Source organism: Eptatretus burgeri, chromosome 3 (genome assembly GCF_056783735.1).
Source record: "Eptatretus burgeri isolate ZD-2024b chromosome 3, Ebu_testis_v1, whole genome shotgun sequence".
Lineage (NCBI taxonomy): Eukaryota > Metazoa > Chordata > Myxini > Myxiniformes > Myxinidae > Eptatretus > Eptatretus burgeri.
The window spans coordinates 48,294,308-48,313,450 of NC_140963.1; the positions used below are offsets into that span (position 1 = coordinate 48,294,308).

At 41.3% G+C, this 19,143-nt stretch overlaps 1 protein-coding gene across 2 annotated transcripts; it reads left to right on the forward strand.

Moving 5' to 3' along the window:
* Nucleotides 1–367: 367 nt before the first annotated feature.
* Nucleotides 368–17,799, forward strand: LOC147029819 (E3 ubiquitin-protein ligase DTX3L-like). 2 transcript variants are annotated; one of them, XM_085873177.1, is made up of 6 exons: nt 429–622; nt 1,284–1,367; nt 3,634–3,698; nt 8,055–8,996; nt 14,070–14,287; nt 17,372–17,799. In XM_085873177.1, exons 4-6 carry the CDS (start codon nt 8,205–8,207, stop codon nt 17,439–17,441), a joined length of 1,080 nt encoding a protein of 359 aa, XP_085729303.1. In that variant the 5' UTR covers nt 429–622; nt 1,284–1,367; nt 3,634–3,698; nt 8,055–8,204; the 3' UTR covers nt 17,442–17,799. The 2 variants fall into 2 exon arrangements, with proteins under 2 accessions (XP_085729302.1, XP_085729303.1); XM_085873176.1 differs by lacking the exon at nt 3,634–3,698 and having other exon boundaries at nt 368–622.
* Nucleotides 17,800–19,143: the final 1,344 nt, after the last annotated feature.

Genomic DNA, 19,143 nt, shown 5'->3' on the forward strand with positions numbered 1-19,143 from the left:
GTACATTTAATACGAGTGTACATGTTACTCATTCAAACTCACAGATAATTATTTTTTTACCATATTTGGTCATAAATTCCTTATTTGGGCATAGTTGAGTCCGGAAATGAGAGAATTCACGTGACTTCAATATTCCGTGGTGTGTTTCACAAGTGTAGGCCAATGCGTCGTGTCGACACCCTGAACAGATACCTCCCTCCCTTAAAGGGACTTCCCAGTACTTGAGAGGCAGAGAGGGGGGTGTCACTGTCACGTAAGCAATACACCACAAACAGAACAACCGAAGAAGGAAGAAACGCGAGTGGAAAAGTACGACTTTATTATGCTCGGAAGATCGAAAAACAACCACACGAATAGCCTTGATGCTCACAGGGTGTAGTTCAAAAATAAACATAAAAACAACAACAACAACCACCACCACCTTCGTGACGTCACTGACTTGATTCCATTGACGGTTTAATCCAGGAAGTTCATTATATCGAGTTGAGTGTCGCGCGTTAGTTTCAAGTCGAGATCTCTTCATCTGACTCCCGTTCCAACTCAAATATTGAACCTTCACCGTGACGTTATCAGAACGCTTTACAAAACTCAACAAGGAAGGCTGCTCCGCGTTTCTGCACGGGTGAGAATCGTCATGAGTACGGGTGTCAATGTATTTGTCGTGTTAAAACGGTGTGCTCGACGTTAACGATTTCCGTTAAACGATTTGTATCGGAATGAAGGATCTAGTACACTCTACCCTTTCGCTCGCCCTCGGTTACCATGGCGTTGATACCCTGCAGTATGTGCCCTGAGATAATACAGTATTATAATAATAATAATAATGATAATACGAGTTCCCATGCAAAGAACTTCAATGCAGGAGGAGCCCATTTGACCCATCAAAGCCAGCGTAGTGTTTGTCAACCAATGGTTGATTCGTGTGCTCCTTTTTTTATTTTTATTTTTTAAATAAAAAAATATATTTTAAATTAAATGCCGAGTATCAAGCAAGGAAGCAGCACGTACCATTTTTTATCTGCTGCTGCGATTTTTTGAAATGTGCACCCATTGGTTGGACAGCTCCCAGGCCACGCCCACATGGGTCGCTTGACCACCCACCGTGTCACCCAGACGAAATATGGTCGCCATCTTTGTTTTCTGGTGGGCCGAACACCTTATTGTTCTTATTACCAGCTTCCATAAAGTGCACCATTTAAATTGCTGCCATGGAGTTGGGGGTGTGGGTGCATGAGGGCCACAGGTCATAATGCTTTAACATCTGTATGTAATCTCCAATTTAGGTTTGAAGGATATTGCAGGAAGCTGTCATGGCTCATGGTGGTGGTGGTGCCTGGCATTCAAACCAAAATGAGATTCAACCTGAGGTTTGTATTGCATTTTGTTTCATCTTATTACTTACATTACCAAAGATGGACGGAGCTTTGTTTTCACCCGTCTATTTGCCTGTCTGTCTGTCTTTGTTTTTGTCTATGAGCAGGATGTCTCAAAAAGTTGTGGACAGGCTGGGTGTACGGTGAGGACTAATTGATTCGATTTTGGTGGCGATCCAGATCTGGATCTGGGTACAATCATTTTTAGTGATTCTTCACCATTGAGAGATAGGGGCCAAAACTATATATATATCGCAATATCAAAAAGTTGTGGATAGGTTGGCTGTGTGACGAGGACCAATTGCTTCAATTTTGGTGAAGATCTGGATCTGCATCTGAGAATTTGTTTTAACCATAGATAGCATGATATTTGAAAAATGAAAGTTATGGAACTAAGCACTGTGTGAGCTTTTATATCCCAGTTGCCAATGGTCAAGTAACTACCTTGCTGAGAAATTGACATTATCATGGATTTGCCACTTGTATGTTCTCAAATGAAATCACATTATACATCACACATTGACCAAACTGTTACTAACCACCATGGGTCCTCTTGATCGCAAACTAAACAGTAGTTGGAAAGTAACCGCTTTTACCATGCTTCTCCCGTGTCTCTCCCCTGTCTATTGTTCTCATTTCCGTTAGCTACTCAAAGAACATGGTCGTGGCTCTGTATTCTCACAGCTAACGTTGTACAATTTCTTAGCATTAGCTTGTGCATCATAGCATCTTTTGGGAGAGTAGGAGAGTTATCTTTGATATCTTAAAAAATTCCAGCAATCTCTGTGTGTCTGTCTCTGTCTGTCTGTCTGCGACCGCCGTTTCTCGACGACCGCTGGTCCGATCTCATTGAAACTTGCCGGGGACCCACGGATGTGCCTTTTCGAGGTTTGATGTTGATCGGATGAGCGGTTCCCAAGTTACGGCCATTTATCTGTCGACCAATGACAAGACACGGTACTATAACGTCACAATTAATGTTTATTTATTTATTTTTTATTTTATTTTTTTTTGCACGATTGACGGTCCGATCTGATTGAAACTTGCCAGGAATATTGCTGGGGACCCGCAGATGTGCCTTTTCAAGGTTTGATATTAATCGGATAAGCGGTTCCCAAGTTACGGCCATTTATCTGTCGACCAATGACAAGACACGGTGCAATGACGTCACAATTAATGTTTATTTATTTATTATTATTAATTTTTTTTTTGCACGATTGACGGTCCGATCTGATTGAAACTTGCCAGGAATATTACTGGGGACCCGCGGATGTGCCTTTTCGAGGTTTGATATTAATTGGACGAGCAGTTTCCAAGTTACGGCCATTTATCTGTCGACCAATATCTGCGAGAGAGGGGGGAGAGAGGAAGGGCGAGACTAGGGGGGAGAGAGGGGGCAATAGAGGGGAGGAGAGAGAGGGGGGGCGAGAGAGGGCTGCACATGCTGGCACTCACCTACGGGCCCGCACCTACGGGCCCGCACCTACGGGCCCGCACCTACGGGCCCGCACCTACGGGCCCGCCCCTATGGGCCCGTACTAGTCTTTAAAAATTCCAAATGCCTGCCCTGATTCTTTTGCTGGGAAGACAAAGGCAAAACACCCAGTATATAATCCTTGTTGTTCCGTTCCATCGCCTGAAACCCACCCTCGTGTGTGGGTTACCTTCCACGTCTTAATGATTGTCTTTTCTGTGCTCTGATGGATATTCAAGGCCTTTGAAATATTTTTATACCCATCCTCTGATCTGTGCATATCCTCAACGTTATCCTGGAGGTGTTTTAAAAGCTCCTTGTTTCTCATAGTTGAGTCTTTGCTGTGAAATGCACTACTCAACAGAGAAAACCTACAGGAACAGCTGATTTTATTCTAAAATAATTAGAATCACAATTTAACCAGATGGAGACTAGTTAACTTGCTGTGTGATTTTTGTCAGTGATTGGTTACACCTCAGCAAATTTGCAATTGCTATTATAAGGGGTGTGGACACTTATCCAACCAAGACGTTCTAGTTTTGCATTTTCAATTTATTGTCTGAAATTTGTAGAATTTGTTTTTCACTTGGAAATTGTGGGTTACGATGTTGAAAAAGTCTGATTTAATGCGATTTAATTCCAGGCTATGAGTGAGTGAGTGTGTATATATTGTTTATATTCACTATTCGTGTGACCTGCTTCTACATTTATGCTTCGCATATTTTTGGGGTTTTTTATTTTTAATTAATATATATATTTTTAACATATATAATTGTTACACTTCAGGACTCGTCTCCTTCATCCACCTGGGAAAATGGAAATCGGCCAACATCACAGCATTACATAAAAAGGTGCAAAAACAGATCCCCTTAACTACAGCCCAATTACCTTGCTGTACTTCCAATCATCAGCATGGTTGTGGAATCCATAATCACAGTTGAAATAAAATGATTCCTTTTCCCCACCAGCCTCATCTCAGATGATCAATTCGAATTCAGACCTGGTCTCTACCTTGGACATGCTGCTTCGACTCTCCCAACAATAGTGGAGGCCCTCAATATCAGACATGAGATCAGGGCCAACTCTCTGGACTTATCTTGAGCTTTTGATACAGTCTGGCATCTTGCCTTGCCCCCCAAACTGTCTGTTTATGAAATCCAAGGCCAACTCAACTCTCGGATTTCTGACTTCCTCCTCTCTCGTGGACAACGTGTGGCTCTTGTGTATCCATATTGTCTACCTTTTGCAATTTCCCTTACTCCTGATCATTACTTCAATCCCTTGTTTGTCCGTCTTCATCTACTTTCTCCTTCCGCCCTGCTGTTGGTGTTTCCCCTTTCTCTTTATGTTCCCTTTATGTTGTGTCCTGATTTGTTCTGTGTAATCGCTCTGCTACAAGCCTTGACCATGTAAAAAAAAAATTGGGGACCCTGAATTCGCTTCATTTTTCAAATCATGGAGTCATAGAGTATGTGTGTGTGTGTATATATACATATATATATATATATATATATATATATATATATATATATATATATATATATATATATACATATATATATATATATATATAAGTCACCCGTTCGTTACAACAAATGGTTTAACTTTGGGCTATTCATCGCTTAACGAAGGTCTTCATTCGCTACAACAAAGTCAAGCTGTCTTGTGATTGTGCAACACCAAGATTAACTTTTCAATAGGCCAATTAAATTTTCAGAAGCCTTGCCAATAATTAACTTTTCAGAATAAAAGGGTTAAAAATTGTAAAACGAACAATGGTTTTGAAACAATGATCATCGTCTTTGCCATTTAAATGCATCTAATAAATGGAAGGCAATTACCCTCGGGATGAAGATTGATGTTGTGAAGAGGAAGGAGAGAGAGAGAAGAAGACATCTGTTTTTGTCAATGTGTATTGAATGGCAAAGTCAACAATCACCAACATGGTGAAGAACAAGGAAGCGTGCCCTGAAGAAGATGGCAAAAATGTTCGTTTTGGGCAGTTGCCATCATATTCCGTGCGGTTGAGATGTCTTGATGGAAGAGACTGAGAAAGTCCTAAATGTTTGGATGGAGGAGCTAAATCGGCACTATTGCCCTATTTCTTCCAGCAGCATCCAAGAGAAATCGTGGATGATATACATATATACATACATACATACATACATACATGCACACACACATACATACAATGGGAGCATGTGCCACAGCATGTTGCTGCATCCACTTTCCGTCGGTACACCAGGGGCATCTGTCTAGCCATCCCCCAGGCAGATGCCTGACTCATCCCCATCTCTTTGAGATAGGACATTCCAGGAATCCACCCAAAGGGACCACCATATGGTGGACGATACCTCGGCACTACCCCGCCACGCACCATTTTGTGTGCTTTTGCAGAGTTAAGTATTTTATGGTGGCCGGAGTCAAAATCCTTCCACCAACCTCCTAGGAAAGGTAACCTACTGCAGGAGGATGTCCACAGACACAGCTGAGCACCAGATATGGATGGCCGTTGACTCACAAGGAACTCCTCTACCCGATGACGGGTTTTGGTTTTAGTCCTGCTGGGTGTCTATATCCATACACCTTCCTCACCAAGATGACCAGGTGGGGGGAGCCGGTTTAGTCGTCGACACTCGACCATGAACAGGTTAGTACAGGTTTTGCATGATACCTGTAGCAAGTTACAGATCTGGTCTGGCCTTCCAGGACAATCTGCACTGCCACCGTATTGGCCAGGTTGCTCTACCATCAAGTGCAGCACAGTGCAGAGCTCCCATCCTTAAGCAACCCCCAACCCAAACCTCCAAGTATCCGGATTACAGGCGTAGGCCACTATGCTCAGTATTTTGTAGGAGGATTTGAAACATTCAGTTGATGAAGGAGGTGGTGATGCCAAACATAAGCAGCCTGCAGAAACATTTGTTGCTAGCCACAGGGAGCTTGATCACTTTTAAAAGCGCTATAAACTGCACAATATCAAAATGACCAGAGAGGTTGCAAGTTCTGAAATTGATACTGCTGAATGATGCCCAGCAGAGCTGAAGAAGATTATTGAAGAGGGTGGACACTCCCCAAATCAAGATAACTTTGACAAGATGGGCCTTTATTGGAAAAAAAAAAATGCCCCACTAGTTTTAAGGCTGCCAAGGATTGCCTCACTTGTTTGTGGGACTAATGCATAGGATGAGTGATTTCAAACTAATGCCTTGCCCTATCTACTGTTCAGAAAAATCCGATGGCCTTGAAAGAGTTATGTGAGATGGCTTTCCCTGTTTATTTTAAATCCAACAAGAATATCTGGATGAAGTGAAGCATATGGCTGGACTACATGAAGGGCTATGTGGGACCTGCAGTTAAGAACTACCTACAGAAGAAGAACCTGGCAAACGAGGCTTTGTTATTGGTGAACAATGCTGGTCACTCGTAGGACATGGTAGGTGCATGCAGCAACATTGCTGTCAAGTTTTTCGCTGCCCCCAACACCATGTGGTTGCTGCAACCTATGGACCAGGGTGTTATTTCTACCTTTAAGGCCTACTCTTTGTGCTTTGTCATAAGTCAGTCTGAGGAGGAGAATGCACCATCCATCATCAACGTATGGAAGTGCTACACATTAAAGGACGCCATCAATATCACCACCACATCCTGGGATGAGATGTTACAGTTGACAATGAATGATGCATGGTGCAATTTGGGGCCAGATGTGGTAAATGACTATCATGGTTTCCCTGATGTCCCCAGCACAAGGAAAGACCTTGTATCATTGGCAATTCAGGCAGGGATTGAAGGTTTTGCCGAGGAAGGTGTTGACGTTCTGACGTCACACCGCAAAGAGCTGAGTTGACGGGGGGGGGGGGGGGGAGGCTAAGGACGTCTCTGACAAAGAACCCAAAGAAACCAGGTCACTTACATTGTCTGTGCTTAGGGATATTTTCTGAAAGGTTGACGACATAATTGCCCTTTGCAAGGAACATGATCCAGAAATGCAAAGGAGCATGAAGATTTCATGTGGCTTTCAGCAAAATGTATGCTGCTCTCCTGCTTCATATGAGGATAAAGTGAAAAGTAGTCAACAATCCACTCCCCAGCAGCTACTTTAAGCCATCGACATCTGCTTCATCCACCGATGAACCCATGCCAAGCACATCATCTGATTCTCCACCACCACCAGTCACCATTCCATCCTCTCCACCCTCCCCTCCACCACCCTTCCCCACCGCTTGTGTAGCCTCTCCTCTGCCACGATAAGCTGCTGACCCGATCTCCGCTACCTCCCGCAGCCTTCTCTTACGGAAACTTGGACTCAAGATTGTTTTCATAAGTGTTGCAATTAAATTCACTTTATTGGTGTGTTGCTTTCTTTATTATTAAGTAACTAATAATATTGTGCCACTTGCAACTAAAACTGTCATTATAACATCGTTATACCATCCTTCGACCACCAAAAAAATTACGGTTAGGAAACAAAATGTCATTTTTACATAAGAAACAATGGAATACGAGCTCCTGCATAATGAAGGTTTGCATAACAAAGGGTTATAAAGGTAGGTATCCCCTTTATTAAGTAACTGGACGACCCGTGAACCCGTTGGGTTCCCGTTGTGACAGCGATTGATGGAGAATAAAAAAAAAAGACAACATTTTAATATTATTTAGTGGTCAAACTTTAACTTGAAGAAAATTTGAGCATTTACCTCAAGAGGCATCGTTCGGCCAACCGGTTTCTCGAGGTATATCAACACATTCTCCATGGTTTGTCCTTGCGCTTTATGGATCGTCAGACCAAAACTTGACTGAATCGGGAATTGATTTTTTTAAATTAATTTTTCGTTGCCCAATTTTAACGAAACTTGAGACTGCACACCGCAGGAGAATGGTGAGTAAGGTGGGCCGAAAATTTTTGCGCTATCGTGTACCGTTTTGGCTGTATTTCGGGAACATACATATAATATATATATATATATATATATTTATACATATACAAGATGAGAATTTTAGTAATATATTGATCGATGTTATATTATACATCTCTTAAGTTGTAAACGATAAGCAATAAGGCAACTTGTTTTTGCATTAAATAGTTTAAGCATTGTGCTCAGATTTATTCACTCATTAAAATATAATAATTGTCATGAACAAATTTTAATGAATTATTTTTTGATCACATGTATAATCTAACTCTATGTACTTTTCATTGCCCACAGCTTTCCGTCCTGCTTTCTCCTGTGGTCCTCTCAAATGTTTCCAAAGAGACCTTAGAGGATATAATTTTTAAAGAAAATTTGGCTTTCCATGAGACGAGGAATGGATATCAAATTGATGGAACATTTGAACATGTTGTCTCCGCCTTTAATATGATTTTGATGAAAAAGAGAGTGGTGCCTCTTTATTTTGAGCAATGCAAGCAGATCCCAAGGTTATGTCACAGTGTTGTCTTGTATATGAAGTATGTTGAGGAAGGTAAATGGAATACAATTGAGAAAACATGCAATGTGACATTGAAGTTGTCACCGAGTAGTGGAAAAAATGAGGCATCACTGGACATTTATCCACATGATTCTTCTTCTCAAGTGCTCGAAGCTGAAGAAGAATTCACTCGTGCTTACTGGGCACTAATAGATAAATCGATCAAAAATGTTGAAATAGAGTTGAGTAGCTCCAATGATGTCTCATTGAAGAGCGTATATCTACAGATAGAAAAACGGCATCCGAAGGTACTGTTGGTGGAGGATGTCTCTAAAATCACACTAATCGGGTGTGAACAAGAAGTTAAAAATGCAGAATTCATGTTTACTGAGCTGATGAAAGGAAAAGGTTCAAGTCGCAACAGTGGAATGCAGCAGAATGAAAAAGTGCCTGCAAATGATAAAGACGAACAATGTGAGACCTGCGCCATTTGTTTGCAAGGATACACTGACAAAATGCAGCTTGACAAATGCAAGCATTCATTTTGCAAGGCTTGCATCAATGAAGCATTCAAGGTGAAGAAAACATGCCCGATATGCAATATTGCCTATGGAATTGTGAGAGGAACTCAACCACATGGAACGATGAACTTTACTTTTAAAAAGGATGAACATTTGCCTGGTTTTGATAGAAGTGGCATCATTGAAATCGCTTACAATATTCCAAGTGCTATTCAAGGGGTAAGAGCAAATCATTTGCTTTTTTTTATTGTATGTAACAATCATTGGTTTTGGTTATTTGGATGTTCAGTCAGTATGCTTGATGTTTCCTCAGCTGATGAAAGGAAAAGGTTCATTTCACAATAGTGGATTTCAAAAGAATGAAAGGAAATATTTCAAGAATGCATGCTGCAATGAAGTTGTGTAAATGTTTTGAATATCTTGTATAGTATACAGTGTCCTGCAAAAGTATTCACTCCTCTTCAAAGTTCACATTTTGATGCCACTTGGGCTTTATTTTGTGATGCCTCCAAATCAAACTTGATATTGTTGCGGACTCGAGGTTTGAGGCTCGCCATGAAGGGAAGCACTTGGGTTCCTCCCGGTCCTGAGGCCACCAGGCACAGATTACTCTGTGCACTGGTGGGTTGCTAAGCACTCTTGAATGCTGATTGGCATTGCTAATCCTGGTAGGGTTACACTACTTCGCATGATGCCTTACCTGTGGACGGCCGAACCAAAAAGGGGTGGGCGGGGGGGGGGGGTCTCATGCCCTCAGCGCACACCCGGATTACTACCGAGTGATATAGTGAGTGTGCGCTGGCTAACGAGAGTGAATTTATGGGGTGGAACTTCCCAGCTAAACTAACGTGCGGACCATGCTGGACCAATGACGAAAAAGATGAAACAAGCTGGGTACATTTACATCGTAAGCAATTTATTTATAAGGGCGAGGAAAAGTATTTGTACAATAATCAAAAGGATTTTATTTGACAATATGTACAGCAGGGAGAGCAAGGATTCATGGGGTGCGGCAAAATAAATGCAATTATGTATAACAGAGAAGACACAGGGCGGAGCTAAACCGACATAAATAACTTGCACATTCTTAACTTATGCAAACAATACAGGCGCCATCAGACACACACCCAAGGAAATTGGAGAGCAAGAAAGAGGAGAGACAGTTGAGGGGTTTTCGACCTCTTTCAATATTTGGCGCGTCGACAGACCTACGCTTCCCACTCACTTAGGAGGGGGGGGATGAGGGACGAAAACTGGAGGTGTCTATGGTATGTGAGTATGAGGTGCACATGAGGAAGAATGAAGGAATGTATATCTGTAATTGTTATTTTAGTAATTTGCGTCTTCAGCACACAAGACAGTAGATTGGAGAGAGGGTGCCGGCTTTGCAGAACCATAACACTGTGGAGTCTTCACGTACTACTCCAAGATGATAAAGTTGAAAAATGCAGATAAAAGGTGAATAACGTAGATTAACAGAGAAAATCAGATGATTCTCAGTTACATAAGTATTCAAACCCTTTACATAATTAACCCAAAATCACGTCAGGAACAAATTATTTGTTTTAAAGGTTACAAAATAAGTGTAACAGGTTTCACCTGTCTGTACTCTGTGGTTTAACTTAAAAAAATTAAGCTCCCCACTTATCGAAGTAGTTTTAAGGTGCAACTCACTCAGTCAACCAAGAAGGCAAACATAAAGACCAAGTAGCTTTGCAAATAAGTTTTGTGAGACCGAACCAACTCATCCACCAAGTTTTTGAGATGTGCTTCAGGAGTGAGAAAAAGTTTGTGAACCCTTTAAAATTTTCTGTATTTCTGCATAAATTTGATCAGATCTTCATCTAACTCCAAACAATAGATAAGAGCACTTGATTAAATAAATAGCACACACACCCAAAAATAACAAACAAGAAAAAGAGCCATCGGAGATTGCAGACCCTCGCCAGGACTTCTTTTGTGTGGTGTTTTTGTAGATTTGTGTCCTGGTGTTGCTTAATTAAAAAGACAAAATTAGAACTGCCACATTATAACTGCTGGCAGTGATGACCGACCGGTTCAGCCATTTCAGAGAATAAGTTAATTTTTTTTTCAAAAAAACAACAATATGGCTGCCAAATCACGTGCCTGATGACGTCATCAAAATTTTTTTATCTGTAAATGACCCTCAAATGTGTTTATGCTGATCGGACGTAGCGTTCTACATTTGCAATGATGATGTCATGACGAAGGCACAGATGTCATAAAAATCGCATCTATCCCACATGAGGAGTACTTGCTATGTGCCAAGTTTCAATTTTTTCCTTGGTATGGTTTCAGAGATACAGAGGTGGAAAGTTTTTCAGTGTTTCTAACATGGCTGCCACACCACATGACCTATGATGTCATAATTATGATTGAAACATTCTGCATGAGTAGTTGCACCAATCGTGGAAATTTTGTCAATCCGACAAGCAGTTGCGGAGAAAAACACGAAAGTTCTGTGCAGACAAAAACAAACAAACCAACACAGACCCATATTCAATACCCTCTCCTCCAGTGAGAGTCAACAAAAATCTACTTTTTCACTTATTTATTGAGCAAAATGATCCAACATTCACTTTCATTGTCAGAAAAAGTATGTCAACCTCGAGGTTGATCATCTCAATTAAAGTGGGTGATTACATTCGGGTGTTTCTATCAATGGGGTTATCACCATCAGAGTCTGGTGTTCATCACACAGGTTTGTGGAAGCGTGTCATACCCTGATCAAAAGAGATTTCTGAGGACCTCAGAAAAAGAGTTGTCTGCTTCTCAGTCTGGAAAGGGTTACAAAACAATTTCTAATGATGTTGGGCTCCACCAATCCACTGTCAGGCAGATAGTGTACAAATGGAGAATATTCAACACCATTGTTACTCTTTCCAGGAGCAATCATCCAGGAGGTCACAAAGAATCCCAGGGTAACGTCTACGGCTCTGCAGGCCTCTTCTGCATTGGCTAATGTCAGTGTTAATGAGTCCACCGAGCCTGGTGTTGGCTCAGTGGTTAGGGTGGTGGCTTGGGATCCTAGGGTCCTGAGTTCAAGCCCCGTCGGCCACTGAATTAATACACCAGGGGGTTGACTCAGCCTGTCATCCTTCCGAGGTCGGCGAAATGAGTACCAGTTCCAGTGTGTATACTGGTAGAGGGGCATTGCATCAGCGACACAGTCGCGCTTCAGGAAATGATAGCTACCCCGGCAGCTAAGCTGCCATACGACCACCATCACGAAAACATTTAACAAGATTGGTGTGTATGGGAGGAAATAGAAAGGTCATGCAGCAAGACAACGATCATAAACGCACAAGTAAATCTGCAAAAGAATGGCGGAAGGAGAAGAGATTTTGCATTTTGGAATGGTGAGGTCACATTCCAAACCTTAACCACCCCTCACAAAAAAATGCACTTGCTTTCTTCTCCAACTCCACACACAATTTCGATGAAACTTGACCACAACCTTCATCACGCATGATGTACCAAAAAGCAATATCAAGGTCAGAGATATTGACATTCCCAAACGATGCACCGCAGCTTGATCTCTTTGACATGCTCCCCAGAATCCAGTCCATACAAGTACTAAAAAGTGTGGGGCCCTGTGCACACCCCTGATGAACTCCAATAACAACTGGGAATAAGTCAGAGATGGTATCAACACATCTCACAGCACTCGGTTCCAGAGTATAGTTCAGACATCAGATTGATCGGTTTTGGTGGCACCCCACGAAGACCAATAATCCTCCAGAGGACATCCCAATTCGCTGAATTGAATGCTTTGCAGAGATCAACATAGGCTGCAAGCAACCCCTGACAAAACTCTTGTCTGCATTTGGTGAGGACCCGAAGAGCAAGGATACGGTCAATAGGTGACCTCTTTGGTGTAAAGCCTGACTGCTTTGGACGCTGGTGCTCCAGCAGATGGTGGTGAACCCTATCAAGAATTATCCGAGCAAAGACCTTGCCCACCACTGATAGCAGCATCACCCCTCGGTAGTGTTGCAGTCGTGGCGATAACTCTTCCCTTTCCAGAGGGGAACAACAAGGCCCCTCTTCCAGTGAGTTGGGATGATGCTTGTGTTCCAGGCAGAGCAAAGCGTTCACAAGGAGCTCTTCCAAAATATGTATTTGCTTTCTTCTCTGAAACCACACACCTAATTTTGATGAAACTTGACCTCAACCTTCATCACCCGTGATGTTCCAAAGTTTGTTCACGGCATTAAAAAAAAAAAAAATCCATAGGTATTTACTTTCTTCTCCATTACATATTTTGTCGATCATCTTCACCTACCAGTGGTTCCCTGGTTTTCTTATCCAGACATGACCAGGTGAGTGTCCAGAGGTATTGCCCCTATTTTCAGGACTGTGATGAACATCTGATCACATTTTCGGTTATATTTATGCAGAAATACAGAAGATTTGAAAGGGTTCACAAACTTTTTCTCATCACTGGTGAAGAATCACGAAAAATTTAATTCTCGTATCCGGATCTGGATTCGGATCCTTACCAAAATGGAATAAGTTAGTCCTTGTCACACACCCACCCCCCCCCCCCCCACAAATTTTTCTTCTGAATCAGTCCATAACTTTTTGTGATATCATGCTATATATCGTTTTTGCCCCGTCTCAAAATGGTGAAGAATCACTTAAATTCTGGTTTCGGGATCCGGATCCAGATCTTCATTAAAATCCAATCAATTCATCCTTGTCAAACACCCAACCTGCACACCAAATTTCATCCGAATCCATCCACAACTTTTTGAGATCCTATAAACAAACCAACAGAGGTGCAAACATAACCTCTGTCCACCTTCGGTGGTGGAGGTAATAATAAGAATATCAACAATAAGCCGTCCACATGGTGCACTTGTGCACCCCCAGCCACCCTCCCGTTTGGAGCGTGTGTTTCTGCTCATTGTAAAAATGACATTTAATTAACCACTCGCCATGTGTCAGAAGCGGTCATCATTGTACAATGGTTTACTGGGAAAGCCCAGGCAAGTAAATCAATGCATGAACAAGTTCTGACCTATGAGCCATAGGCAGCCGTGCAATTGGCCTTTAAGGGGGCATGGCAAGCATGGAATACAAGGTATAAAAGGATGATAACAGCAAAGATGGAGAGGAAGTCGACAAACAGCAAAAGCTGATCAAGGAGAGGAGATGCTGTTGAATATTCTTTGCTGGCATTGCATCTTATTGTCTGTTGGGTGATTAGAGTTTGAATCTTCAATTTATTTGTTTTATAGAAATAATTGCTTTTTCTTGGTGTGCTAGAATGACCATCCTCATCCTGGTTGTCCTTTTATTGGCACTCGTCGTACAGCCTACCTGCCTCTCAACAAAGAAGGACGTCATGTGCTTGACTTGTTGAAAAAAGCCTTTGATCAGAAACTCATTTTCACAGTTGGTATGTCTCGTACTACCGGTGCAGACAATACCGTGACGTGGAACGACATCCATCACAAAACCCAAAAATATGGTGGACCTCAATGGTATGTGCTTTCTGTGTACCAACACGAGTTTTGTCAGAACTTTCACACTATAAATTTGCAAATGAATGAAATTGTGGCTTTAATAATTATTTATGGTCAATCACATTACAAATGCAACTAGAAGGGCACTCATTAAAGCACATACCTCCACCAGGCTGAGCAGTTCACATTTTGTATCCCACTGCTAAGCCAAATCTGGATCTGGACCAAAACAAAAAAATCGAATCGGCTTGTTCTTGTCACCTCCCCAACTCGTCTACTAATTTTATTATTATCATTATTATTGTTAGTAGTAGTAGTACTTTATTTTATTTTTGTCAACTGTCCCCAACTTTTTGAAATACCACGCCATATGTCACACACTCAATGGTGAGGAATCGCTTTAAAAATAAAAAAAATTCTCGTTTCTGGATCCAAATTCGGATCTTCACCAAAATCAAATATATTCGTCCTTGTCACACACCCAACCTCTCCACCAAGTTTCGTCCGAATTTGTCCACAACTTTTTGAGATATCATGCTATATATTCTTTTTTGCCAAATCTCTCAATGGTGAAGAATTTCTATGGAAATTCGAATATCCAGATCCGTTGCTGGATCTTCACCAAAATCTAATCAATTCGTACTTGTCAAACACTCAACCTTCCCTGCAATTAATCAGCCCCCTCCCCTCTCATAAATCGATACTTCTCGACATTCAGTTTTTCTCCCAACCTCCATTCACTTTCTTGCCACTTCCCCAATTCCCGTGCCTTCTCTTTTATCTCTCCTTCCTCTTCCATTACTCCCCTTTCTTGTGAATAATAAAAGGAACAACAATGATGGAATGGCTTTTCATTTAAAAAAAAAAAGACTTGATTGTTTGAAAAATGAACAAGCATAGCTTGTTTATTTGTTTATCCTCTTCATGCCATCAAGCGCATAAGTTTGCTGATGTAGTTTAATTGACAAGGATTAAAATCCCAGAAGGGTCGCCAGTCTGATGCAGGATATTCGACTTATAGTGCAGGAATTTGTAATTTGTTCAGGTTCTCGACAATACCTCGCCTACTCTTCCTGAAAGACACCGTGGGATCTTCAACATCTACCACTTAATACTGGCGGACAGGTTATCCGGCTCAACGTCCGTCCGAGTGACGGCACGCACATTGATGCTTCGCCCTGCCTGCAAATCACCAGGATGACAGTTTGTAGCTGGGTTCAGATTCAAACCCAGAAGAGACAGCTTCGAGGCGAGTATAGTATCTACAGTGCCTTCAGGAAGTATTCACATTCTTCGACTTTTTCACATTTTGTTGTTATAATTTTTTTGGTCACCGATCTATACAAAATACCCCATTATGACAAAGTGAAAATGTTTTGAGAATTCTTTACAAATTAATTAAAAATAAAAGTTGAAATGTCTTGCGTCAATCGGTATTCAACCCCTTTGCTATGACACTTAATATTGAGCTCACGTGCATCCAGTATCCTTTGATCATCCTTGAGATGTTTCTGCAACTTAATTTTTGGCCACCTGTGGCCAATTCAATGTTGGACATGATTTAGAAAGAAACACACCTTTCTAGATAAGGTCCTACAGTTGACAGTGCAGGTCAGAGCAGAAAATCTTACCATGAATTCAAAAGAACTGTCCATAGAACTCTGAGATAGAATAGTGATGAGGCATAGCTCTGCGAAAGGGTATGAAAAAAAATCGAGCATTAAAATTTCTCAAGAGCACAGTGAGCTCCATCATTAGGAAATGGAAAGAATATGGAGCTACCCAGACTCTTCCTGGAGGTGGCCGTCTGACCAAACTGAGCAACTGGGCCAGAAGGACCTTGGTCAGGGAGGTGACCATGAACAACCCATTGACCACTTTGACAGAACTACAGAGTTCCTTGGCTGAGATGGGAGAACCTGCCGGAAGGGCAACAATCTCTGCAGCACTTCACAATTGTAGGCTTTATGGGAGAGTGCCCAGACGGAAGCCACTCTGGAGAAAAAGGCACATGACAGCATGCCTGGAGTTTGCAAAAAGGCACATGAAAGACTTTCAGAGCATGAGGCAAAATATTCTACGGTTTAATGAGAAGAAAATTGAACTCTCTGGCGTGAATGCAAAGTGCTACCTCTGGAGGAAATTGAGTCCAGCTCATCACCCACATAACAACATCCCTACCGTAAAGCATGGTGGTGGCAGCACCATGCTATGGGGATGCTTTTCAGCGGTAGGGACTGGGAGACTTGTATGGATCGAGGAAACAATGAATGGAGTCAAATGCAGACAAATTGTTGAGGAGAACCTGCTTCAGAGTGCAAAAGACCTCAGATTGTGGCGAAGATTTACGTTCCAACAGGACAATGACCCCAAGTATACATCTAAAGCAACACTGGAATGGCTTCAGAACAAGAATGTGAAAGTCCTTAAAAAGCCCAGACTTGAATCCCATTAAGAATCTGTGGAAAGACTTGAAGATTGCTGTTCACCAGCACTCCCCATCCAACTTGACAGAGCTTGAACAAATCTGCAAGGAAGAATGGGAGAAAGTCCCCAAATCCAGATGTGCAAAACTGATACGGACCTACCCAAGAAGACTCGAAGCTGTGATTGTTGCCAAAGGCACTTATACAAAGTATTGACTTGGGGGTTGAATACTTATTAACGCAAGACATTTCACCTTTTAATTTTTAATTGATTTGTAAAGATTTCTAAAAACATGTTTTCTTTTATGATGGGGTATTTTGTGTAGATTGGTGACAAATTTAAATCGAATCCATTTTAAATCCAGGCTGTAACACAACAAAATGTGGAAAACTCAAGGGGTGTGAATACTTTCTTAAGGCATTGTATATGTCCAGTACATTTGTTACACTCTACTTTTTAAACTTTCGGCAGACTTTATAGTAACCTCTAATAACAAAAATCATCAGGAACTAAATCTATAATTTTTCTGCTCTGTTTAGCAAATATGTTACAGGCCTTGGGTTTTATTTAATTTTGAGAAGTAATTCGTCATTTGGTGGTTCTTTAACCTTTCTTCCATAGCAATCAGATGCTCGTCACTGCATTAACGCTGTGAACATTTCATTTGTGTTTCAGCTTTGGTTACCCAGATCCTGATTATTTGAATCGTGTACAAGAGGAATTGAAAGCAAAAGGAATCTACTGACACCCCGGTCGCATTTCTTCTGAAGAACAACATTTAGCGGGTGTACATTGCTGGCCTTCAGCGATACCAACCACTGTTTATTATTCACTTGTGAAAGATTTAATAAGGGCACTAAAAGTTGCATAAGAATTGATTACCATGTGAGAATAGATAATTTTCTTGGTTATTTCCTTCAGTACAGGCTCTTTATATCTCTTGGTTGATATGCTTATTGGACTGCATACATTATATATTGATTGATACTTGTAAATAAGATGAGACTTTGAGGGGATGGGGTGAAATGTCAAGAGAGAGACACTTTCTTATTATTAAATTAATTTTGGATTGCTCACATCTTTATTACATTTCTTAATGTTGATACCTGCTTCTTTTTTGTCTTCTTTTTTTTTTGAAAAAATAAGGAGATTGCTTTCCTTTATCTCGTTTTAACAGGAAGCTAAGAAGCTTGTATGTAGGATAAAGATGTTGAAAGAGATGAGTGTACTTTTGCATGAATTGCAAACACCTGAGTAAACGATGTAAAAAATAGTTTTAATGCCGTGAACAACCTTAAGTACATCACGGGTGATGAAGGTTGTGGTCAAGTTTCATCAAAATTGTAGTTGTGGTTTTGGAGAAGAGAACAAATGCCTATTTGGCGGGGGGGGGGGTCAAAACCCCCTTAACGATCATGGATTTTGATGTGTTGAAGACACCTTTGTTCAGCAACATATATGAAGCTTGTGGCCAAGTTTCATCAAAATCATGTGTGAGTCAAGCGATAATGACTAAAGTGTTTATGGACTGACTCACCTACGGACACTGCTCAATCACAGCTCACTGGACTAAAGTCCAGTTGAGCTAAAAATCAATATAATAAATGGGATTTGAACCCAGAATCCCAGGTTCACAGGAGGCAGGGATTCAGATTGGAATGTGAAACGGGTTTTAATAAATAACAACACTTTGTATGAATAGTCCCAAATGGAACAGACGCTCATCTCCCGATGGGGGGTGATCATAGTTGGGCTGCATTAGGTGATTAAAAAGGGTCTTCCTGTTCTAAAGGGTCTTGAGGCTTGAAAGGGTCATCGGGATTCTTAATGGTCTTGACTGTTTGAGTGCTGAATTTTCCATTATGCAACACAAAAAATAGGACTGCGTGTCCTGAAGCTTATCTGGATTAGGAGCAATAGTCACTCAAACCCCCCACACAGCCCCTTCCACCCTGATTTGATTTTTTTGGGGTTTTTTTTTGTTAAAGCCGTGAACAAACTTTGATACATCACCTGTGATGAAGGTTCTGGTCAAGTTTCAGACAAACTTCACCTGCCCCAGTAGATCCCCTTAATGAATGCAGATTTTGATGCAATCGATACTTTGGTCCGTTACGAGTGATGAAGATTATGGTCGTTTTTTTATTTTTTATTTTTCAAAATCATGTGTGTAGTTTCGGAGAAGAGCAAATACCTATTTTGGGTCTATATACCTATATCTATATCAAATACCTATACCTATATCAAAAAAACCCGATAGACCCCCTTAATGAGTGCAGATTTTGATGTGGTCAATACACCTTCGTGAGGCATCAGATATGAAGCTCATGGCCAAGTTTCATCAAATTGCGTTTGGTTCAAGCGATAATAGAAGTGTTTACAGACTGACTCGCTCACTTCCGGACATTGCTTGATCGCATAAGCTCACCTGACAAGTCCAGGTGAGC